General features: G+C 55.6%; 1 protein-coding gene across 1 annotated transcript; it reads left to right on the top strand.

Annotated features, from left to right (window-relative positions):
* Positions 1-6,010: 6,010 nt before the first annotated feature.
* PWWP2B (PWWP domain containing 2B) lies at positions 6,011-24,034 on the top strand. The gene is made up of 3 exons (XM_058029117.1): positions 6,011-6,177; positions 11,062-12,805; positions 23,558-24,034. Exons 1-2 carry the CDS (start codon positions 6,011-6,013, stop codon positions 12,785-12,787), a joined length of 1,893 nt encoding a protein of 630 aa, XP_057885100.1. The 3' UTR covers positions 12,788-12,805; positions 23,558-24,034.
* The last annotated feature ends 977 nt before the right edge of the window (positions 24,035-25,011 follow it).

A 25,011-nucleotide genomic window follows, 5' to 3' on the forward strand; every position in this document is an offset into this window, starting at 1 on the left:
CAGAAGGCAACAAGCAGCTGCCCTCACCCTTCAGCTCACCCTTTTAGCCCCTGATGTTCACACACTGCACCTGTGTGCCCTCTGCTCCCTGGGTGGTTGCTCAGCACCCCTGGGCACTCCATGGCTGTCAGTGCTGCTCACCTGGGCACTCCATGGCTGTCAGTGCTGTCAGTGCTGCTCACCTGGGCATCCCAGGGCTGTCAGTGCTGCTCACCTGGGCACTCCGTGGCTCACTGCTGTCAGTGCTGCTCACCTGCTGCTCACAGCTGCACCACTGGGGATGGGCTGGGCCACAGCCCCACTCCCAATCACCCCAAACTGTGTGCCTATAGGACACAAACCAACTTTTCTATTTTCTATTATTGAAAATACTATTTTTTCTCCTGAATTGAAAGCACTATTAGGCTTTTTTATTTTCTCAGTTGTTACTTTTTGTATTCCTATTTTGGTAATTGTACCCTTGAATATCCAGATTCCTTCTACTGAAAACCATCAGGATTTTATAATACCGAATATGGCGGACTATAAAATCCTACAGGTAACTTATTTTTTCATTTCTAGTATGTGCAATAAGATAAATTACTATATATAAATATAAGACAAGAAGTTATGTTCCTTTATATTGGCATAGAAAACACTTTATGAATGTTTTATGCATCACATTTAGCAATGTACATATAATACAAACCCTATTGGAGAGAACGTATTGGTGAATCCTTTCTGAAACGGGGAAGTACCTGGTTGAGTGATGGAGAGAATAAACCCAGTGGAGGTGTTCTTCATTTTGTTTTTTGGTCAATAATTGCCACACCAGCAATAGGAGTCCCCCGCCCCCAGTACTCACTAGCATTTTGGGGGAATTGAGTAATGCCTGTAGTTCTGCATCTTGTGAATCGTGTTCCGTACTTTCACTTCTAAAAGTTTTGTGTCTGGATTGCCGCGCTGCTCTTCGATCCCTGGTTGAGTGGCCTCAGTAGTGACTCCTTTCTGTGAGGTGCAGGACGCTGTGCCCTTCCCTGCGATCCCAAAGCCTCCCGGTGCCTGCGGGATCAGCCGGGTGTGCTCTCGGCACGGAGCAGTGCCGGGCTCTCGGTGCGCTCTGAATTTAGAGCAGTGCTGTGCTCTCGGTGCGCTCTGAGCCCGGAGCAGTGCCGGGCTCTGGGTGCGCTCTGAGCCCAGAGCAGTGCCGGGCTCTGGGTGCGCTCTGAGCCCAGAGCAGTGCCGGGCTCTGGGTGCGCTCTGAGCCCGGAGCAGTGCCGGGCTCTGGGTGCGCTCTGAATTTAGAGCAGTGCCGGGCTCTGGGTGCGCTCTGAATTTAGAGCAGTGCTGTGCTCTCGGTGCTCTCTGAGCCCGGAGCAGTGCCGGGCTCTGGGTGCGCTCTGAATTTAGAGCAGTGCCGGGCTCTGGGTGCGCTCTGAGCCCAGAGCAGTGCCGTGCTCTCGGTGCTCTCTGAGCCCAGAGCAGTGCCGGGCTCTGGGTGCGCTCTGAGCCCAGAGCAGTGCTGGGCTCTCGGTGCGCTCTGAATTTAGAGCAGTGCCGGGCTCTGGGTGCGCTCTGAATTTAGAGCAGTGCCGGGCTCTCGGTGCGCTCTGAATTTAGAGCAGTGTCGGGCTCTCGGTGCTCTCTGAGCCCGGAGCAGTGCCGGGCTCTCGGTGCGCTCTGAGCCCAGAGCAGTGCCGGGCTCTCGGTGCGCTCTGAGCCCAGAGCAGTGCCGGGCTCTCGGTGCTCTCTGAGCTCAGAGCAGTGCCGGGCTCTCGGTGCTCTCTGAGCCCAGAGCAGTGCCGGGCTCTCGGTGATCTCTGAGCCCGGAGCAGTGCCGGGCTCCCGGTGCGCTCTGAGCCCAGAGCAGTGCCGGGCTCTGGGTGCGCTCTGAATTTAGAGCAGTGCCGGGCTCTGGGTGCGCTCTGAGCCCGGAGCAGTGCCGGGCTCTCGGTGCGCTCTCGGTGCGCTCTCGGTGTTCTCTCAGCACAGCAGTTCCGAGCTCTCGGGGCGCTCTCGCTGTTCTCCCGGTGTTCTCCCGGTGCTCTCCCGGTGTTCTCCCGGTGTTCTCCCGGTGCGCTCTCGATGTGCTCTCGGCTCAGCAGTTCCGTGCTCTCGGCGCGCTCTCGGTGTTCTCCCGGTGCGCTCTCGGTGCGCTCTCGGTGCGCTCCCAGCCCAGCTCCGCGCTCCCGGTGCGTTTCCAGCACAGGGCAATGCTGTCCTCTGGCGTTCCCCGGCAGGATCGCCGGCAGCACTGGGAGCGGCTGAGGCTGCTGTCCCGGGAGCACTGGGAGCACTGGGACAGGCTGAGGCTGCTGTCCCGGGAGCACTGGGGGCACTGGGAGCACTGGGGGCACTGGGGGCACTGGGGGCACTGGGACAGGCTGAGGCTGCTGTCCTGGGAGCACTGGGAGCACTGGGAGCACTGGGAGCGGCTGAGGCTGCCGTCCTGGGGGCACTGGGAGCACTGGGAGCGCTGGGAGAGGCTAAGGCTGCCGTCCTGGGCACACAGCCCGACGGATGCTGTCCCCTCTCACACCTGGGGTAGGGCTCTTTAGTGCTGACAGTGACATTAATGAGAACTTTGCAGCGAATTCTCATACTCTGATTATGTTTCATTTTTGCTCTCACACTAAGTGTATTTTTTTGCTCTTTTATCATGTGTTAGAAGCAGTTTTCATGTTCCTCGGGCATGACAGAGAATATTCCTTTATCTGACCCCAAAAATTTCAGTTTTCAAATAGTTGTTGGAACGGCTTAAAAAAACACAAGGCAGCCGCTTTTAATTACTGCACCTTAGAACATATTTCAGAGAAATGAAGGGATTGTCGGGGGTTTAGAACCCGGTTTGTGTGCTGAAGGCGGGCAGGTGAGCAGCCATGGGGCCACGGCACACCTCGGCTTTCCCGGGGTGTCAGAGGGATGTGAGCCCAGGCTCCGTGCAGGGTCCCCAGCCTGGGGACAGGGCCACAGGGAGAGTTCTGGAATGGGCTTGTTCCATGGGATTCTCGCTCTGGAGCTGAGTGCCTGCGGCAGCACAGGCGCTGCAGCTAAAATAGACCTGGCAAGAGTCCTGTGAGCAGCACAGAGGGGAGCTTGGCACAGCCAAATGAAGTGCTATAAAATGATTCAAACCTACAACAGTAATTCCTCTTGGTGAAAAACCTTGGGGTTTATTAACCTGAAGCACAGGTAAGGTGATTTGTCTAGGAAATCATTTGCTTCACAAAATATTTTTGAGGTTTAAAGGCATTCAACCGGGCAGGACAAAGGCAATTTTTTTTTTTTTTGCTGCTTAATTTGGAAAGTGCTGAGGGAAGGGCAGCAGAGCTCAGGACACAACTACTGAACAAGTGCCTGTAAATGGAGGGGAATTTTCATCAGCTTTCAGGGAAAATACACTGTGATTTAGTGTATATATAATATATTTTTATAGATTATATAATACTATAGATTGTATTAATCTATCTCATAATGAGAGGTGGTTCCAGACCCCATGGCTGTGGCCAGACAAGTCTGAGGTTCACTGAAAGTTAGTATATTAAGCAAAGCAACTGAAATAATAATTTTACCGTGTTTACTTAGATCTCTCAGAGAAAATAAACCAGAACAGCGTGTCAAACAGCACATGGGAAGGGAGAAAGCAGGAGGGGGAAATGAAAAGGGACATCCCACCAAAGGCAGCTGGGTTTGCTCTGGAAAGGTCTCCTCTGAGTGTGTCTGTCCCTGTGCTGGGGCTGGGCACTGATTCACTCTGTGTATCCCAGGATGGTCCAGCTGCCCAGGTGCACCCAGTCCCAGACTGCAACACTAACAGAGTTCCATAAAAATGATACCAAACACCAGCTAAGCTGAGGTGTTTTGTTGCTATTTTGCTGCTCGGATGAACAGCAGCAAGGAAGCACAGTGCTGCTCATGGGAGCAATTGTTTATCAGCCTTTCTGGCAAGTCTCTGCTTGACACAGTTGGGTCCCAGCCCTTTGAGTACACTGAGAATTCAGCTCCAGTCGCAGCAGAAAAGCTGTATGCATTCCATCGGATCAGGCATGCTTCAGTCTGTCAGCAATTTGGGAAACTGCAGCCTCTTTCCAGAAAGCATTGGTAAAAATAAACGTGTTATTTGTACATATTTGCATTGGGATGCATTTGGATCAGTTTTTGCATGGGGAAGGGCGTAGCCAGAGGTCAGGCAGTGATCCTGCCCCTTCTACGCTGCCCTAGTGAGGCACATCTGGAGGGCTGTGCCCAGTTTGGGCTCCTCAGGACAGGAAAGTCAAGGAGAGGGTCCAGCAGAGGCCACAGAGGTCATTTTGGGATGGAGCATCCCTGAGGTGAGGAGAGACTGTGGGAGCTGGGCCTGGCCAGGCTGGAGAAGGGAAGGCTGAGAGGGGACCCCACCAACCCCTCCAGATCTGCCCAGGGCTGCCAGAGGCCGGTGCCAGGACAAGGAGCACCGGCCAGGAGCTGAACCACAGCGAGTTCCACCCAACGTGGGGAAGAACTTCTCCCCCTGGAGGGGCAGAGCCCTGGAGCAGCTGCCCAGGGAGGGGCTGGGGTCTCCCTCTGCAGAGCCATTGCAAACCCTGCTGGCCACGTTCCTGTGTCCCTGCTGCAGGTGGCCCTGCCTGGGCAGGGGCTGGGCTGCGTGATCCCAGAGGTGCCCCCAGCCCAGCTCTGCTGTCCTGAGCCATTCCTGAGAGACCCAACGCCCTTTGGTGATGGTGATCCCTTAGCCCAGCTCTGCTGTCCTGAGCCATTCCTGAGGGACCCAGCGCCCTTTGGTGATGGGGATCCCAAAGCCCCGCTCTGCCGTGCCTGAGCCATTCCTGAGAGACCCAGAACCCCTCTGGTGATGGGGATCCCAAAGCCCAGCTCTTCTGTCCTGAGCCATTCCTGAGAGACCCAGAACCCCTCTGGTGATGGGGATCCCAAAGCCCAGCTCTTCTGTCCTGAGCCATTCCTGAGGGACCCAGAGCCCCTCTGGTGATGGGGATCCCAAAGCCCCGCTCTGCTGTCCTGAGCCATTCCTGAGGGACCCAGCGCCCTTTGGTGATGGGGATCCCAAAGCCCAGCTCTGCTGTCCTGAGCCATTCCTGAGGGACCCAGCGCCCTTTGGTGATGGGGATCCCAAAGCCCAGCTCTGCTGTCCTGAGCCATTCCTGAGAGACCCAGAACCCCTCTGGTGATGGGGATCCCAAAGCCCAGCTCTTCTGTCCTGAGCCATTCCTGAGGGACCCAGAGCCCCTCTGGTGATGGGGATCCCAAAGCCCAGCTCTGCTGTGCCTGAGCCATTCCTGAGGGACCCAGCGCCCTTTGGTGATGGGGATCCCAGAGCCCAGCTCTGCTGTCCTGAGCCATTCCTGAGGGACCCAGCGCCCTTTGGTGATGGGGATCCCAAAGCCCAGCTCTGCTGTGCCTGAGCCATTCCTGAGGGACCCAGCGCCCTTTGGTGATGGGGATCCCAAAGCCCCGCTCTGCTGTCCGGAGCCATTCCCGAGGGACCCAGCGCCCTTTGGTGATGGGGATCCCAAAGCCCAGCTCTGCTGTGCCTGAGCCATTCCTGAGGGACCCAGCGCCCTTTGGTGATGGGGATCCCAGAGCCCAGCTCTGCTGTCCTGAGCCATTCCTGAGGGACCCAGCGCCGGCAGCTGCAGCCATGGCCGGGGCGGGGCTCACCTTCCGGCCCCGCCCCCTGCTCGGCCCCGCCCCCGATGGCCCCGCCCACCGCACGGCCCCGCCCCGCGGGTGCCGGAGCGCGCCTCGGCCGCCAGGTGGCGCCAGGTGCCGGTCCCGCCCCCAGCCCGGCCCCGCCCTTCCCAGGCAGGCCCCTCCCCTCCCGGCCCCGCCCCGCCCCGTTTGGGCTCGCCCCCGCCCCGTCGCACGCACGTGCCCGGTAGCGGGGCGGGGCCGTGACGCCATGGCCGGCGGCGGGGCGGGGCCGTGACGTCAGGCGCGGCGGCGGCGGGCGCTCCGTGAGGTCACGGCCCAGCGGCCCGGCCCAGCGGCCCCGCCGGCGGGGAGCGGCGGGAGCATGGCCGAGCCCGGGGCGGCGGCGGGGGACGCGGCGGGGGCGCCGCCGCCGCGGGTGGGCGCGTGGGTGCCGGTGCTGGTGGAGCAGATGGTGAACGACACGCTGGTGGTGACGCTGAGCTGCGGGGAGCGGCGCTTCACCGGCGTGCTGCTGGACTGCTCCAAGAGGTGCGGCCGGGGATGGGGCACCGGGACCGCGGCGGGGAGCGGGGCCGGGGCGGCGGGGCCGCGCCGCTCCCGCGCTCTTTGTTCGGCCGGGCGGGACAAAGCGGCGGGGTCGGGACCGGCCCGGGGCACGCGGCGGGGGCGGAGCGGGGCCCCCGGACCGGCCGGACCGGCCGCCGCCCCGCACGTGGCCCCGGGGCCGGACCCCGGCCCTTGCGGCCGCAGCCCCCGCGCCGGTCGCTGCCCTCGCCGGCCTCTCTCCCCGCGCGGAGCTGCCCGAGCTCCCCCTGCCGAGCCCCCCCGGGGCCGGGCGGCGGTTCCGGCGCTGCCCGAGTTCTGCGGAGCCGAGCGGGCATCTCGGAGCGGGGCCGCGGCTGGGCTCTGCCCCGCGGGCGCCTCGTGGTCACGCACACCTGCCCGGCTCTGGCGGTGTGTGTGCCCGCGGCGGGGCCGGCCCGCTGTCCCGGGCACGGCCGGCTCTCCGGGGCTGTGCGCGCTGCCGGGCCGTGCTCCTGAGAGGAGCCGATTTGGTGCTGTGTGCTGGGGAAGGGACAGATCCGTGCTGCGTGGGAGCACGGCAGCCTCACCTCTCTGATCCAGCCTACGAGATGAGCAGAGCAGGAGTTCTGAGCTTCATTTTTGTCATTTATTTAATTTCACGTGGCTATCCCAGAGAATTTGAGTCAGATTTTCAAACGCTTTCAGGCACCTACTGCTGTGCAGAGTCCGTAAACCCACCCTGGAGTCTGGTCCCAGCCTGAGCAGTTGGTGTCCCTCGAGCACCCTAAACCATCCCTTTCTGCCTTCTCACATTTCAGATGTTTTCCTCTGCAGTGACGCTTCTTTCACCTGTTTTTTTTCACCCTAACCTTTCTTCGTTATTTTTCTTCATCTTGTTTCTTCCCTTTGCTCCTAGTGGGTCCAGGAAACAACCAGACGGGTGTTTTTCCCAGGCTTTGAGGCAGCTCTGCAGCCCGGTGCTGCCGCAGCCCTGTGGGTGGTGACACTGGGTGGGAGGCAGTGGATGCCCTCTGAGCCCGGGGGCTGTCCCGAGGGTCAGTGCTGGTTCTGCGGCTGTCCCCGAGGGTCAGTGCCGGTTCTGTGGCTGTCCCGAGGGTCAGTGCCCGTTCTGTGGCTATTCCGAGGCTCAGTGCTGGTTCTGCGGCTGTCCCCGAGGGTCAGTGCCCATTCTGTGGCTGTCCCGAGGCTCAGTGCCCATTCTGTGGCTGTCCCGAGGCTCAGTGCTGGTTCTGTGGCTGTCCCGAGGGTCAGTGCCCGTTCTGTGGCTGTCCCGAGGCTCAGTGCCCGTTCTGCGGCTGTCCCCGAGGGTCAGTGCTGGTTCTGTGGCTGTCCCCGAGGCTCAGTGCCCGTTCTGTGCCCATCTCCTGGTGCTGAGCGCTGCCCGGCCGGTGCTGAGCATGGCGGGCAGGAGGGGTGGTGGCCAGCGCAAGGGGACAGCCGCAGCCTCTGCTCCTCTGCTCGTGGCTCTCTTTGGGGACTCTGTGAGTGAGGCAGACCCTAGGGACTTGGAGCCAGCACTGCAGTCATGCCAGGCCTGGGCTGTGCAGGGGAGGAGAGATCTCGTTCATCCTACAGCACAGCACAGGAGTCGGCCTGGCAGTGGCTGGAAGGTGAAGGTCAGGATGTGTCCCAAAGGCAGCAGGAATTTATGCACTTGGTGCTGAGCTTGGAGTGCCTGCAGTGGGTGTGTGGCAGAGCTGTTTCTCCTGCTGCTGCTGCTGCCTGGCTGGTGGAGCTGTGTCCCCCCAGCCTGTCCCTGTGCACGGGTCAGCCATGCTCTGCCTGCACCCCCTGGGAGATGGGACTGGCAGGAGAGGAGCCCCCAGGCAGGTTGTTGGACCTGCACAGAAAGAGGAGATTACCCCAAAAAGGAAGGAGGGCCTGCATGGTGATTGTTCTGCTTTCTTGTGTGGTTTAAAGTGCTTTCAGCATCACACAGTAGATGAATCTGTTTTACTTAGTTGTGGCTGCTCCATCTCTGAAAGTGTTCAAGGTCAGCTTGGACAGGGCTTGGAGCAGCTTGTCTAATGAATGACATCCCAGCTCAGGGCAGGAGAATTGGAACTCTTGGATGTTTTTTAAGGTCCCTTCTAACACAGACAATCTCTAATGCCTTGTTTAATTCTCCTGAGCTGTCGTGCATGCTGTGGGGAGCGGAGCAGGAGGAAGGCCTGCCACCCTCAGCACCCAGGGCACCCCTGGCCATCCAGGTCCTGGCTGGACACCTTTGGTGTTTTGCCACAAAGGCAGGTACAGGTTTGAACCCCAGACTGCCTGCCTGGGTGTGCAGGGGCTCAGCCCATGGGCAGCAGAACTGCCTGCCTGTGCCCTGCCCGTGCCCTTTCTGCCCCCTGTGCCTTTAGGAATGGGAGGATGTAGGGAGCAGTCATGCCTGACCTTCCAGCTGCTGGGGAATTATTTGCAGAAAAAGTGCTCGTGTCCCTTCCTGCCCCAGCCTGGATGATGCAGCAGCACCAGGGCCTGCCCAGTGACTGGCAGTTATTTGCTTCCAATAAACTGGCTCTGCTCAGAGCAAGCTCCATAGTGTGTGTGCTCATGTGGAGATTTAAATGCTGCCACCGTGTTTCTGATAACAAGATTTGATAGCTTTGCTGCAATTGAACTTACTTTAAAAGTTTGGTTTTAGTTATGCAGGGATATAAATAAAGGAGGATGGCATCTCCCGTATCAAGCAGAAACTGGATTGAGATGACCAAGTCCAGTTGGCTGCAGCTGCCCCAGAAAGAGGGATTACAAGCAGGGTGAAATCCCATCAGCAGTATTTCCTGCTGCTTTAATCACAGAATCCCAGAATGGCTTGGATTGCAAGGGACATTAAAGCTCATCCTGTTCCACCCCAGCCATGGCAGGGACACCTCCCACTGTCCCAGGTGCTCCAGCCCCAGTGTCCAGCCTGGCCCTGGGCACTGCCAGGGCTCCAGGGGCAGCCTGTGCCAGGGCCTGCCCACCCTCCCAGGGAACAATTCCTGCCCAGTGTCCCATCCATCCCTGCCCTCTGGCCCTGGGAAGCCTTCCCCCCTTGTCCTATCCCGACAGGCCCTACTGAGAAGTTTGTCCCCATCTTTCTGACAGGCCTCCCCGCTGAAGCGGTGCCTGGCACAGGCTGACAGCTGGGGAGGACAGTGCCCTGGGTCTGTGGGCACATTCTGTGGCACAGAGGCTGTGCACAGCCCACTGGGGTTACAGGCTGCTCGTACATCAACACTACAGGCACAAACCATCCTGTGAGCGAACCTTTGGGTGCTCCACTGCTGCCAGGCAAGGAGCTCCATGCTGCTCTGGAGGGTGCAGTGACCTGAACAGGGGGAGTGGGCTTGTGTCTACACAAGGAGCAGTTTTCTGTTGTGACCAAGTCATGCAATCTCACTGCATAAAATAACCATAACTTACAGCCATCATTTCATTCAGAAATGGCCTCACTTTGGGGTATGAATGGTGCTGACATCTCTGTCTGGCTGTACAGACTGTACTGGCTTTCTGGGTTGTCATTTAAAGACACCTACATTCTTGGTTGTCTCTGTTTAAAAAAAGCCTCTTGGAACAAAAATATTTTGTTCCAAATTACGTGATTTCAACAGCTTAATCCTTTCCCAGTTAAAGTGTCATTTAACAGCAGGTTGTTGCACTTTTTCAGTAATGGGGCAGGACTTTGGAGGCTCCTCTCCATCAGGAAACCCATGGCAGTGGCTCTGTGCTGCTCTTGATGAGAGGTGTGGCAGAGTGGATGCCTTCAGCTCCTCTTCAGTGCTCTCTGTAACGCTTACCAAAGTGTCCCCCTCTGTGACACCCCCAAGACACTCCTCCCTTGCCTCAGGAAGGGTCCTTCCTTCTGGTGGTTGGAAAGAAAGCAGTGGCTGGCAAGGAGGGGAATGGGAATGTAGCATCCAAAACCCACTGGTATTTGGTCTGTACCTGTTCTCCATTCCTTTGTCTCTTTTTTGTGACTCTCCTACACAACATTTTGTTATTATTAAGAAGGCCCACGTGCTTCACTGATGCTGTGGTCTCTGCAGAAGTGTCTCTGGAAAGCCAAGGCAGGGAGCTTGCCCAGTCAGAGTCAGTGTTTCAGGGCAGAATCTGTCCCAGTGCTGTGTTAGCGTAATATTTCTAATGCCAGGCCAAGGGCATAAATTCATACATTTTGGAGACATGAATTGCAGTTATGAGTTTCAGCATTTCAGAGAGGATTTGCTTTTGCCAATATCCAGGCAGGATATTGTGTCCGGGCCTTGGTGGCCTGTAATGAGACTTGGCATTGAAGGACGGAGTATCACCATTGTGAACAAGCCTGCTGTTCTGGAGGAGCCGTGGGTGCCTCGTGTTACCAAATACAGCTGAATGTGGAGAGGAAGAGGAGCAGAGCTGTGTCTTGGTGAACCTGTGCACGTTATCCACCCAGGGCAGGGTATTCAGGTTCAGAATGAAAAAACTGGAAAATCAGCCATGCATCTGCACTGAGAAGAAGGGCAGTTTCATAGCTCCCTAGGCTAATCCAGATCACATCCCTCTTCTGGCCTTGCCAGCCTGCTGATGCAGTAAACTGCTTTGTGGGATAAAACTTACAACTTCTTAGAGCAAAACTTTGTGCAAAGAGTTCATAGAAATAGAGGTTTTGATCCCTGTGCCTTTTCTGGGAGAAGAGTAGGACACCTTGCCAGATTTCTGCACTGCGGTTATTTTTTTCAGTGGCAGAATTGGCTGCTTGATTGTAAAAGTCAATAGAAAGTGTTGGGTTCTCAGTACTGAAGCTGTGGGATGGCGGGATCTTTTGGGTTCCCAGAGAAGCACCTTTCAAAGCTCCTGACTGTGTTTCTTTCCCTCCCCGTCCTTCTCACCCCAATTTAGGTCTGGATTGTTCTGCCTGCCATCGTCCTTCCCGAAGCACGAGGAGCCTCCCGCCGGTGCCTGTGCTACTGGAGCCGCCGAGGGCAGGGCTGCCTCCGAGGGCAGGGCTGCCACCGAGGGCAGGGCTGCCGCCGAGGGCAGGGGTGCCACCGAGGGCAGGGGAGCTGCTGAGGGCAGGGGTGCCGCCGAGGGCAGGGGTGCCACCGAGGGCGATCCAGAGCCGCGGCCCGCCGGCCCCCTGCCCGCCGAGGAGCCGCTGCCGCCGCTGCTGCCCGCCCCGGGCAGCCTGCCGCCCTTCCCGCCCTACTTCGAGGGCGCCCCGTTCCCCCGGCCCCTGTGGCTGCGGCACACCTACAACCAGTGGGTCCCGCAGCCGCCGCCGCGGACTATAAAGAGGACGAGGAGGCGCTTGTCGCGCAACAGGGACCCGGGCAGGCTCATCATGAGCACCATCAGGCTGCGGCCCCGGCAGGTGCTCTGCGAGAAGTGCAAGAACACGCTGAACCCCGAGGATGCCAGCGCGCCGCGGCAGAACGCCAAGACCAGGAGGAAGCTGAGCATCCAGGACAAGGAGCAGAAGAAGCACGGCGACTCTGACTACATGGAGAAAAGAAACAAAAGGGAGAAGAGGGAGGATGACAAGTTTTCTGGGGAACTGGTGCATCGAACGCCAGTTATAAAAATATCCTACAGTACTCCGCAAGGGAAAGGTGAAGTGGTAAAAATCCCTTCCCGGGTTCATGGCTCAGTCAAACCGTTCTGTCCGGAGCCAGTGCTGCAGAACGGAGCCGGGGACCAAGAGGAGAGCGGGGACTCTGAACGGTGTCGACAAACCAAATGTTTAATGGACAAGTCAGCAGGCAGCCAGCTTGCTTCCATTCCAAAACTGAAGCTCACACGGCCAGTGCATTCCAGCGTGGATGTCCCACCCCCAAAGATACGGCTGAAGCCCCATCGCATCAACGATGGTGAGAGTGTTTCAATCTATAAGGCAGAGCTGATTGACGAAATCAATGTCCTCCAGAACAGCGGGGAGTCCGATCCCGGAGCGTTTTACAATGATGAGTCCGCCGACAGAAGTTTAGCTGAGATGTCTTCAGGCAGTTCAGGTGAAGATGATGACTTCAAAAGGTTTCCCCAGGGTAAAGATGGACATGATAACTTGGCTTTCCTCATGAATTACCGTAAAAGAAAAGCAGATTCTTCTAGTTTATCGGTGTGTAGCAATGACAGTCTAGATGAATCCAAGTCTTCTAGTTCAGAAGTGACATCACCAGAACTGTGTGACTTTTTGCCTGGTGATGATGCCTCTGTCTCTTCATCTTCAAAAGATGAGCGTAAAATTGTGCCCCCGCTGACAGTCAGACTGCACACCCAGAGTGTGTCTAAATGTGTTACAGAAGATGGAAGGACTGTTTCAGTGGGGGATATTGTCTGGGGTAAAATTCACGGGTTTCCGTGGTGGCCAGCACGTGTCCTTGACATAAACCTCAGCCAGAAGGAGAACGGGGAACCTTCGTGGCGAGAAGCTAAAGTGTCATGGTTTGGTTCTCCAACCACCTCGTTCTTGTCTGTCTCAAAACTCTCTCCTTTCTCGGAATTTTTCAAACTGAGGTTTAATCGCAAGAAGAAGGGCATGTACCGGAAAGCCATCACAGAGGCTGCAAAGGCAGTCAAGCACCTGACTCCAGAAATACGAGATCTCTTAACGCAGTTTGAGACATAACTTTGCCTCCAGTATCAGGTGAGTGATTGCTACACTAACGCTTGCCATGAAAAGCCTCCTAGTGTTTTTTTAATCTGTATTCCACTATTTGTTTGCATTTGTTTTTCCATTAAATCTGAGATTAGCAATTGACATGCTTGGTTGTTAGTTGGTGGGGTAATTTCAGAGGTGGTGAGAAGCTTAATTCCAAACTCTTTTTGGGGCCATGGGAATTGGAGCCCCTCTTCCCAGAGGGAAATGCTGGCCAGGCAGGACACTGTGAGGAAGCAGCCTGTTCAAAGAATTGATAAATCTGTAGCTGTGTGCCTGGAAGACTAACGGGCTTTCAGTTTCCTTGGGTCAAAGAACTAAAACGTCCACTGGAATTAATTTGACATTTTTCATACGTATGTGCTGGTGCCCAGCAGTTACCTGTAACAGTTTAGGACCCCTTTGCTCCCATCCTTCTGATCCCTCTGGTTTGGATTTCTTATGAAAGCCCTTTATGGCTCCTCAGAATGATTGTACCAAAAACTGGTTTTGTATTTCAATATCTCTCGCAGTACTTGGGGTTTGGTTTGTACCTAAATTTTCAGTGTTTCTCTGGGAATGGCCTGGATCAAATGAAATTCCTTTGGGCTTCACATCTGTGTGAGGACATTAGGTGGGAGTGGAAATGTGAGAGCTGATTCTTTGTAATGGATGGGTTTCCCTTTCTCATCAAACAGCCTGCCTGGCATGAAAATTTGGTGCCTAAAAATGCAGGCTGTGGCATGACTGGGAATACAAGTTCATGGGAAAATCCAGTGACTTGGATGAAACCTGGAATCATTTCACAACATTTCTGTCATCAGTGTCCCAACAAGAGCTCAGCTGTGATGGTATTAGTCAAGGGGGGATTAACTTTTGTTGAAAACCAGAGGTATCACTGGGAAGAGCCTCGAGTCAAAGGCCATGCTTTATGCAGTGTGGATCGTGATGTTGTCCCCTGAATGCTCTGCTCTGTTTCATGCTTGAAGGACTCTGTGAGCAAGCCGGGGCTGCTCCTCTGGACTCTTCATTATCTGAACTGTCATAATGCAGTGGGACTGGCACGGTCAGTGCTCATGTAATCCTGATGGGAAAAGGGGAGTTTTTCATACCCTCTGTCATGGGACTTGACCCCTTGCTTGAGTGTGATGAAGGACTTGCTTTGCTTGGGTAATGACTCCATCTCAGCAGGCCCGGCTGGAGTAAATAACCAGAGCATGACATATTCATGCTGTGTGCTCAGGGTGTCTGGACAACTGCAGCAGCAACATTTCAGCTTCCTTCTTGATCTTGCCCATAGAACTGCTGCTTAACTCTGGCTAAGGACTTTATTATATCAGGAGTGTTTGGATTGGACCCAAATTCCTATTAGCTAGATCAGGAGTATAAATAAACCTGCTGCCCAGAATGTACTGTCCTTGCCAGTGGAAGAGTCCTGGCCAATCCATGGCTCCTGTCTGGACAGTGCTCTGGTTAAAGGAGCAGCAAACTTCATCCTCTGAGCTGTGTTCACTGTGTGTGTGAGCAGTCTGGGACACAGGTGACGAGTGTCTCCATCGTCCCTGACATCTGTCCTTGCCCTTGTGGGTGCGGGCGGGCTGGCCTGGCCCAGCTGCAGGAGGAGGGACAACTTGAGCAGCACCTGATGCTCAGATCAGACAGACTGGCTGTGCCTGCCAGTGCATGGGGAGCGGGAAAGCTGTGGCAGAGGAGTCCCGAGCCCAGAGCTGGAAGCCAGAGTGGGAGCCCGCAGGGAACACTGGCTGTGGCCCCAGCAGGACCTGGCCAGGACGGGGCACAGGCTGCAGGGCAGGGCCTCCAGGAGGAGAGCAGCCCTTGCTCCAGACACCGTGGGATCTGAGCTGCAGGTACACAGCAGGTCTGTAAGCAGGGGAAAGAAGAACATCTGGAGAACACGTGGATAACAAAATAATGGGTTGGCCTGGGTTAGACCAAAACTTTCCTTCCCTCTGTGCTCTTCAGCCAAACCTCTGCATGTGTGTGTGGCTATATACATTTAGCAGATACCACTGTTTTGTTGGCCTCCTTCAGCTGGCTTTCCACAGGGGATTTCCTGCCTTACATGTCTGAGCTGAGCTGCCAGCACAGGCTGCCAGGCTGAAGAGAACATGACTGTTGGATCAAGAACTGCAAAACTAAAAAAGCAGAACTACACAACTGCCTGTGTTCCACATGTCACATTTACCTAGCTTCCCTATTAGACCAGCCTGTCTGGAGTTTTGGTGCATCACTTATAAAATTGCTTATTATTTCAGAGAATTGTCTGTACCTAGTTCTCTCCTTGCAGGAGCATTGAATTTTGTTGCTTTCCTTGATTTTGCACGAGGTAGAACTGAAATGTTTCTTTCAGCTGCTCATCCACTGCCCTTTCCTGAAGGATGGCATGAAAGGGCTTGGGCTGGAAGGGACCTTGAAGTCCATCCCATTCCCATGGGCAGGGACACCTCCCACTGTCCCAGGTGGCTCCAAGCCCCCTCCAGCCTGGCCTTGGGCACTGCCAGGGATGCAGGGGAGCCCCAGCTGCTCTGGGTAACCTGCTAACATTGCATGGGAACACTGTAAAATCCAACATGCTGGCCCTTCACCAGCAGTGGCACAAAGGTTTTTGTCGTCAGGATCCGTGAAGTGGCTTCAACCCTGACACCACTCCTGCTAATCCTGGCCACAGCACAAGTTTGTCACTGGTGACACTTTCTAGGGTGAAACTTTCTGTCTTCTGGCATGTGATGTGTTCTGCAGAAGGTAGCTACTGTAGGAAAAATGTACAAACACTGCAGGTCATTTGTGGATGCACAAAACTGGAAAATTTTGATTTGTTTTTTTTTCTTTTAACTTGGTTTGAGTTGGAAAAGCTGGTAGGATCACTTCTGTTACTGCTTTGTCCTTGGGGTTTCTTTGCAAGGAAAGTACTAGTCAGGTAATGACAGGGTTTTAATTAAGTAAAACAAGTTTCTGGAAAAACAACAGGCAGAATAGCAGCCTGTAGAACTCAAACTCGTACGACTTGGTTTAGAGCAGTGCCAGGAGAGTCATGTCAGCTCAGCATCTTCTCAGCTGCTCTGTAGCTTCCCTGGTGTGCGGCACCAAGCAGCCAGCTCAGGGCACAAGGAAGGCAGTGCCCCTGCCTTGGAGCGACAGATGCTCGCCTCTCCCTTGAGGAAAGCCCACCTGAGGGAGGGAAGGGGCAGCCAGGACCCTTGGGCTGGTGTCACACACGTTTATTGGGAATGAGCCACGGCTGTGGCTGCTGCTCCAGCTGTGCCTTGGGCTGGGGCAGGGAGGGAGGGAGGGAGACCCGTGTTCCCAAAGGCAAATCCAAAGGAATCCATCCTGTGGGGGATCAGGGGCTTTACAAGGAGCACGTGTTGCTCCAGCCCTGCTGTGTGGGGAGGGTGTTCCTGCTGGGACAGGCCCTTGGCAGGGCTGACTCTGCTGCTCTGTGATCCTCCTGAGCAGCTCCTCATGGCAGATGCCCCCTCCCTGCACGCAGACAGGCAGTAAACCTCTAGTAAAAACTGCTGGTAGGTTTTCATCCACATCTCTGCATGAAACAAGTTTACAAGATGTATATTCCTTTGCTTTTTCAGTCTGGAGAATCCTTTATTCTTCCCTTCTCTCCCCTGTCCCCAGGCTGTGACTGTGGCACCATTAAACTTGCAGATGCTGAAGGCTTTCATTTTAACTGCTATGAGCTTAATAGACCCTCAGTGTCAGTACATCAAGCCACCCATCACACTGCTCCTGTGTGCAGCAAACTCAGAGCTGGCTGCATGCTCACTGTCTGTAGAAACCACTAAAGTAAAACCTGGAATATCATATTGTGACTTCACCTTCAGAGGTGTTCAGGGCTCTGTGTGTCCAGCCAGTGCTGCTGCCAGCAGCTTGTGAAACAGCATAAGTCACTCCACAGCTGTATTTTCTAACACACCTTCCTGGTCACATGGAATATTTCAGTGCTGAAGATGAATGCTTGAGATTTTTCTTGCCCTGCTTTCCAGATGCTTCAGTCCACTCAAACCAGGCATCCAGCTTAATTGCTGTTTCACAGTCTTCCTGCTTGGAAGTCAGCGTCTCTGCATGCTAATACAAGGTGGGAGAGCAAGGTCAGGATAGGCTGTGCTGCATTTTTGTGTGCCCAGCGCTGGTGGCTGGAGCTGCTCGTTGGGTGCTGTCCTGCTGATCTGCCCGTTCCAAAAGCACTTGCCCATTGTGCCCAGGGGCTGCCCTTGGAGACAGCCAGGTCTGTGCTGCCCTGACCTGGCAGCGTGGCCCCTCTCCATCCCCTCTGCTCCAGGCACATCCTTTGGAAATGCCAATTGTGCTATTTCTAACTGCACCTGCGCCAGTGCCCAGAATGGGATTGGCTTTCAGAGCTGCACCCTCAGCTGCTGCAGGAGACTCTGTCCCCAAGGGCTTAGCAGCTCCCTGGGGAGCATGCTGGGCTGCTCCCGGGGCTGAGGATGGGGCTCCCAGCTCCAGCTGGAGCTTCAGGCCCTGCAGTGGGCAGGGCAGGGCAGCTGGGTGTCCCCAGCAGTGTCCCCAGCCCACAGTGCTCCCAGTGCCTCGATCCACACAGGATCAAGGGCTGTGCCAGGGGCTCAGGGCAGGGAATGGGAGAGATGCGTGGGCAAAGAACCTGGAAACCGGTTTCTCTGAAAGCTTGCAAATAAAGTAAAACCAGAATTTCTCTATGTTTTCCTGAATTATGTTTATTTACTTGTTTGGTGTTTGAACTCAAGTGGAGGTGTTGGAATTGCAGCTACAATTCCCCTTGTCCCAGCAAGCTGGAGAGCAGCAGGGTGGGAGCCAAGGGGCACCCGGGGGAGTTGTCTGGTCTCCCAGGCAGGCTCGGAGCTCATCCTGCCCTGTGGTGCTTAAACAGGTGTCTGTACAGCATTGAGCGCCTCCAAGGTGCTTTGGCCAGAAAGGAATCGGGGATTTTGGGAAACTTGGTGGTAGCTCTGTGTAGGGAAGGGTGCCTGTGCTCTGCAGGTGAGGAACAAACAGGATCCTCGCAGAGCAGCCGTGCCCTGCTAATGGCACATGCAGCTGCTTGGCTCGTGGGGCTGCCTGACACAGTGGGTGACACAAACTGTACAGCCACAGATGGGTTTGGGCTGGAGATACCTTAAAGATCATTTTGTTCCACCCCTGCCATGGCCAGGGACACCTTCCACTATCCCAGGTTGCTGCAAGCCACATCCAGCCTGCTGTTGAACAATTAAATATTTCTCATTTTCACTTTCAGGTATGAAAAGTGGGACTTTGATCCCAAAAATTGATGCGAAGGCTGTTGTTTTTCAGCCTTGATGTGTTCAGTTTTATCCATGAGTTGCCATCAGTGGAGCTGGCACCGAGGTGAGCAGGAGTGTGTGGGCTGAGTGACAAGCTCTGCTCCTGCTGTGAAAGGCTTACAGAGCTGCTCACCTGCGAGATGAGGTGAGCACGAGCTGGGATGTGCTGGTTTTGGCCAGGCTACAGTTAGCTTTTTTCACAGTGATGGATTTGGGGCTGCGTTTTGGATTTGTGCTGAACACAGGGTTGATAAAATAGAGATGTTTTTGTTACTGGTGAACAGGACTTGCACAGAGCCGAGGCTGTTCCTGCCCCTCGCACAGCCATGCTGGGGAGGGGGCTGAGGGTGTGTGGGAGGTTGGGAAGGGACACGGCCAGGACAGGTGACCCCAGCTGGCCCAGGGCTATTCCAGTCCGTATGGTATCATACTTAGTATATAAAGTGGGGGGAAGAAGGAGGAAGGGGGGACATTTGGGGTGATGACATTTGTTTTCCCAAGTCACAGTTAAATGTGGTAGGGCCCTGTTCTCCTGGAGGTGGCTGAACACCTGCCTGCCCATGGAAGCAGGGATTTCGTTTCTTGTTTTGCTTTGTTTGTGTGTGCAGCTTTTGCCTTCCCTGTGAAGTTGTCTGTCTCAGCTCATGAGTTCTGCAGCGTTTGTGCTTCCAGTTCTGTCCCCGATCCCGCTGGTGGGGAGGGAGCAGGCGGCTGCGAGGGTCTTGGCTGCTGGAGGGGCTGTACCACCACGTGGGGCCTGCTTTATTTTATTTAAATCTGCTCGCTGCAGCTGTTCTGTGTGCTCTCTCTACCTGTACAGAACACATGGGCTCTGCATTAGCCAGATAATGAACTCTGCACATCCTGAGATTACCTGCAGCTGAAATAGGCTTCTGGTGTCCGGCAGCAAGGGCACAGATGGGGCTTAGTACCTCAGCTGCTGGAGAGCTCATGCCTGGCATATCCACAGCCTGTGCCCCAGGGCTGCAGCTCTGCAGTCAGCCATGAGCGCTCTCTTGCTTCTCCCGGGGCTTTCTCTGCCTGAGCAGGAGCAGGAGCAGGAGCAGCAGGCCCCTGCCACGGGCACGGGTGGCAGTGTCCCTCGGCGTGTGAGGGCTGTGCTCCTGCCCGACCCAGGGTGCCCGTGGGCAGCAGATGGGTGCCCGTGCGGGTGAAGGTGCCCTCAGCTGGGCGGGAGGCTCCCTGGTGCCAGAGCTGTTCCGCGGGAACCTGTGGTGCCCTTCATTGGCCGTGTCCTCCTGGCCTGTCACTGCCCTGGCAGGGAGGAGCTGGGCAGGTGGTAATGGAGCTCTTCCCACTAAGCTGATGGATTTCTGAAGGAGTGGGTGGATGCCTTCACTGACGTACCAGTTCCTGTTTCACCTGCAAGAGTCTCTGCTAGTGCAGGATCAGCCAGCCTGAGTTTCTTTATGAAGTACATTTCCTGTGTGCTTTCTGCACCCAGAGAAATGAATTGTAGCAAATTACTAGTTCCACTTCCCTTGTGAGCGATGACGTGCTCTGTTATGATGCACGCCAATAACCTGAGCCATTTACTCATGTGGAAAACAGTCCTTTCCAAAGGCAGAAACCCTCAGTGCAGGATTTGTCATAGGGATGCTTGGATTATAGAATCTGAGAGCTCCAGTGTTGGAGAACACAGCTGCCAGCCTGCTCAAGTCAGCTGGATTGTGGTGCCTTGAGAGCTGGAGACAGTTCCAAAACCTCATGCATTGGGCCAGAGATGGGGATCCCAGCTGCCACCCTTTCCCCCCTCCTGCAGAGGAAGGCATGGGAAGGAAGGACTTCACCAGCTGGCTGCTAGCAGCAGCCTCTCTGCATTTCCCCCAAGGAGAGATGGCTGGAGAAACACGGATTTGGTGATGCTCGATTACAGCCTGCTGTTAATTGCTTTATGATTAGAAAATAATCCTCAGAATCAGCTGCTTGGGCTCACTTGGGGTGCTGCAAACTCCAAAGATAAGTTGTCTTCTGCACTCTGCTGCTGCTGCTCAATCTGGATTTATGAATGGCTTTATTTGATCCAAAACTTCATTTTTTTAATTATGAACAAGCACTTGGCTTCAGGGGAGCTGCCTTGGCTCTCCTTTGGACACCCAGCTTAGCACCCAGGCTGTCCTGAGTCAGCCCACAGGTGTTGTGTTAGTTACACCTGGGCCAAGGCAGCAGCATCACCTGCTGCTCCATGCTGGAAGTGGGTTTTTAAACATAAAGCCTGAAGCTTGCCAGGGATGAAGTGAGAGCATACAAGGGGCAGTCACTGTGGCTCCTTTGGACACATGAGAACTCCTGTGTGTGCACAGGCACCAGGGCTCTGTCATGGGCTGGCCATGCCCCTCGAGCCTGGCTGCAGGGCTGTGCAGGCACAGGTGCCCAGCCAGGCTGCAGGGCTGTGCAGGTGCCCATCCTGGTTTCAGAGCTGTGCAGGCACAGGTGCCCATCCAGGCTGCAGGGCTGTGCAGGCACAGGTGCCCATCCAGGCTGCAGGGCTGTGCAGGTGCCCAGCCAGGCTGCAGGGCTGTGCAGGCACAGGTGCCCAGCCAGGCTGCAGGGCTGTGCAGGTGCCCAGCCAGGCTGCAGGGCTGTGCAGGCACAGGTGCCCATCCAGGCTGCAGGGCTGTGCAGGTGCCCAGCCAGGCTGCAGGGCTGTGCAGGTACAGGTGCCCAGCCAGGCTGCAGGGCTGTGCAGGCACAGGTGCCCATCCAGGTTGCAGGGCTGTGCAGGTGCCCAGCCAGGCTGCAGAGCTGTGCAGGCACAGGTGCCCAGCCAGGCTGCAGGGCTGTGCAGGTGCCCAGCCAGGCTGCAGGGCTGTGCAGGCACAGGTGCCCATCCAGGCTGCAGGGCTCTGCAGGCACAGGTGCCCAGCCAGGCTGCAGGGCTGTGCAGGCACAGGTGCCCATCCTGGTTTCAGAGCTGTGCAGGCACAGGTGCCCAGCCAGGCTGCAGGGCTGTGCAGGCACAGGTGCCCATCCTGGTTTCAGAGCTGTGCAGGCACAGGTGCCCAGCCAGGCTGCAGAGCTGTGCAGGTGCCCAGCCAGGCTGCAGGGCTGTGCAGGTGCCCAGCCTGGCTGCAGGGCTGTGCAGGCACAGGTGCCCAGCCAGGCTGCAGGGCTGTGCAGGCACACCCAGGGACCGAGCTGCATGCCGAGGTTCCAGCATTGCAAGCCAAGGAGCATCCAGCTGTTTTAAAGCTGCTTGCTCTGTTGCTGGTAGCCCCAGCTTTCTGCTCCCACAGGACAGAGTCCCTGATACTTGCCCTCAGGAGCAGCTGTTGGCCCCTGTCCCCATGGAGGAGCCCCATCTGCCCTGGCAGTGCCAGGACCCTTCCCTGGGACCTGTTTGGCATCGTAGTTGTGGTGTGATTCTTTCTTCCTCCCAGTGAGGAATCCTAAAGAATCCAGCCTCCCGAGGGCTTGCTGTTACCTCCTCAGCCAGGAAATGCATTTTTTCCTGTTTAGACAAGATCTTTTCACTCTGTAATGTCTCTAAAGTGTCAGTGCTTTCAAAGCCACTTGAGGGACATTGTTCCAGGTCCCTGGGCCTCAGGAAGGTTTCCCTAGGTGTAAGGTGATAAACCTGCAAGTGAGATTGTTGTGTGTTCTTGAAAGTCTGTCTGTTCATCAGAAGACAAATAGTTTCTCCTGCAAGATTAGGTATGAACTTATACTCTGTTGGCTGCAGGTAATAGAACCCTGGGGTGAGACCTCCCAGTTTCTGCCAAATACTGAAAGAGTGTGTGAAACCTGATTGCAGCCCTTCTCTGGAATACAGCTTTTGGGACAGATGTTCCTGGGTATTGAATCAGCTCTTTGCATTCTGCATTGTGTGGGCAATGCTGAGGATCATTCTGGATGCTGAGTCTGAGTGAATCAGTGTCACTCTGGGTCCCCTGCCTGCAGAAGCAGTGCTGCTGCCATGTCAGCAGCTTTGGAGATGTGATCCTCTTCCTGTGTTTGGTGTTCTTGGTTCGTTGTGCTCTGTAAGTCACAAACCTCAGCTGGGGGTGGTTTGAAGGTTTCTGATCTGCTCTTCTGTGGTGTTAATGTTGTATGTCAGGAGCACAGATCCAAGCTGGTGTCTCCTGCCCTTCCAACTCAGCTGGCATGGCACAGACTTAGGGCTGGTCATATTCTTGTGCTGCTGGAGCTGCATTGCACTGGGAACAAGGTGCAGTGATGCTTCTGCAGCTGGTCAGAGTGCGTGGAGGTGTCCGTGCCATTCTGTCCCTTGGTTCTGCATCACCAATTGTTCCATGTGTCTTCTGGCTTCTTCACTTGAAGGCAAGTGGATTTTCCCCTTGAACTCTTGCAGGGCTTCCACACTGCAGCCTGGCTGGAGCACTGCAGCGGGCACCACAGCCTGGCACTGCAGCTGGGCACTGCAGCTGGGCACTGCAGCAGGCACTGCAACTGGGCACTGCAGCCGGGCACTGCAGCAGGCACTGCAGCTGGGCACTGCAGCCTGGCACTGCAGCGGGCACTGCAGCCTGGCACTGCAACTGGTGCACTGCAGCCGGGCACCGCAGCCGGGCACTGCAGCTGGGCAGTGCAGCTGAGCATTGCAGCTGGGCACTGCAGCGGGCACCACAGCCTGGCACTGCAGCCGGGCACTGCAGCTGGGCACTGCAGCAGGCACTGCAACTGGGCACTGCAACTGGGCACTGCAGCTGGGCACTGCAGCGGGCACTGCAGCCTGGCACTGCAACTGGTGCACTGCAGCCGGGCACCGCAGCCGGGCACTGCAGCTGGGCAGTGCAGCTGAGCATTGCAGCTGAGCACTGCAGCGGGCACCACAGCCGGGCACTGCAGCTGGGCACTGCAGCCGGGCACTGCAGCAGGCACTGCAACTGGGCACTCCAACTGGTGCACTGCAGCTGAGTACTGCAACTGGTGCACTGCAGCCGGGCACTGCAGCTGGGTTACTACAGCGGGCACCACAGCCGGGCACCGCAGCCGGGCACTGCAGCTGGGTTACTGCAGCCAGTCACTGCAGCCACAGTCAGCAGCTTGAGCACTTGCAGGTACTTAGAAAAGCTTCTGTACGGCTGCTCTCAAGGGGAGAATAATCCTATTTGGTAGATTGTGTTCGCAAAGTGGAGGCAGATGTTCTTCACGTGGCACGCTCCGTGGGGACTTGTGGCGGATTAACCTACAGTAACCCACCCGAACAGGGACTCCAGAGTCTTTAGCCAGACCAGAGATTTATTATCATCACTGCAATTCATATCGTGCGGGTCTTGGGGAAAATGCCACTCTTACTTTGGGTTTGTTAGCCTGGCAGCTTTCTCCCAGGCGGCAGCCGCTGCTGGCTGTGCCTGCCGGGCCAGCTGGGAGCAGCAGAATTCCTGGCTATATTTAGAGGGGAGCCGCAGCGTGTGCCTCGCCGCTCTGCCACAGTAACCTCTCCCTCTCTGCTCTCTCCAAGGTAACAGAAGACGAGCACGGCTGTTCTCCTAGCGGGTCACCGCGTCCGTGCGCCCGGACGGCAGCAGGGTGAGCTCCGGGCACGGCGCTCCGCGTGCCAGGCACAGGTGAAGGGACGCGGAGCTGGGAGCCTCGTCTGGCGTGAGGCAGGGAAGGCCTAAGCAAATCTTACCCTAGAATGAGAATTGGACCAGTCGGACGGCAATGAACTAGGAGAACAGCAAAAACCACAACTCGGAATGTATTTATTACTTAAAAGTTAGCTATTCTTGATAAAATTCCCCAGATTATTGCTGCTGCTTATTTTACTTACAGATTTCACACACTCGTTAATTTTAAAGCTTCCGAACTTTTATTCAATACTGTACCCTGAGAAATGTAATTGGGTCAGGACATGCAATAGAATGAAATCATTGTAGTGTCTTAAGTACAATGGACTCACTTTGTGTCTATTAAACCTTGGAAGATGTGCAACACACAGCAGTGTGGCTGTCATTGCGTGTTAAAGCTTTCTCGTGTCGTTTACTGCAGAGCAGGGCAATCAGTGGTTCCAGGTACACGAACAGGCAGTGCTGGGGACTTGGATGTCCTTGGGTCCTACCCCTGTGCTTTCCCAACTCCCCTGGAGGGGCAGCACGGCACAGCCTGGGCCTGCCCTTGCTGCATGCACAGGGTTCGTGCTCTGGCCAGGGAGGGAATCCATGTTCTGAGCTGAACATGAACATGCATATGAGCATGAAGTTGTATGATCACACTCTGTGAGTGGGATTGAAGGCCCTCTGAACATGCTGAACAGAAGGGTCCTCTCCTTACCCACGACCAAGAGGTGACTCATGATTCTGAACCAGCAACCAAACAGCTTTTTTTGCCAAATTCAAATGTTTTACAAACTGAAGTGACATGAACAGGATTTTGGAACTGTAACAGTTAATTTTTTGGGTTTGTGTTAGTCTGCCCTTTCCTTGGATTCCCTCAGTCCAGAGACATTAATTGGAAGTGGTCTGTTGCTTCTGGTGCTGGAGAAAGCAGTTGAGAGTGTCCCTGCTCAGGACAGTGCTGTCTGGCTGTGGGAGCTGCAGGATCCCTGCACTGCTCCTGTTCCTGTCAGCTGGACCTGCTGCAGCAAACACGGGATGAGCTCTCGCTGAGCTGGGGCGAGCAGGTCGGAAATCACACAGGCTCGTGTTTTCCTGGTTTGTGCTGCTTCACACTGTGGTCTCTGAATGTCAGCAAGAGAGCTCAGAGCTTCCCGTTTCAGCAGCAGTGTCACAAGGAGAGCTCAGCACCAAACCCCTTCTGCTGAGCCTCAGAAATCTGCATCAGAGCAGCAGGGAGGCTGTGGTGTACAACAGGAGATGTTGAACCAGGACAGCTCTTTCCCAAGGCCCATTTCAGTCACCTCTGCAAACAAATCAATGAGCCTTCCTGGCTTCCAAAAATAAGTGCAAGAAGGAC

The sequence above is a fragment of the Melospiza georgiana genome, chromosome 8 (genome assembly GCF_028018845.1).
Source record: "Melospiza georgiana isolate bMelGeo1 chromosome 8, bMelGeo1.pri, whole genome shotgun sequence".
NCBI lineage: Eukaryota > Metazoa > Chordata > Aves > Passeriformes > Passerellidae > Melospiza > Melospiza georgiana.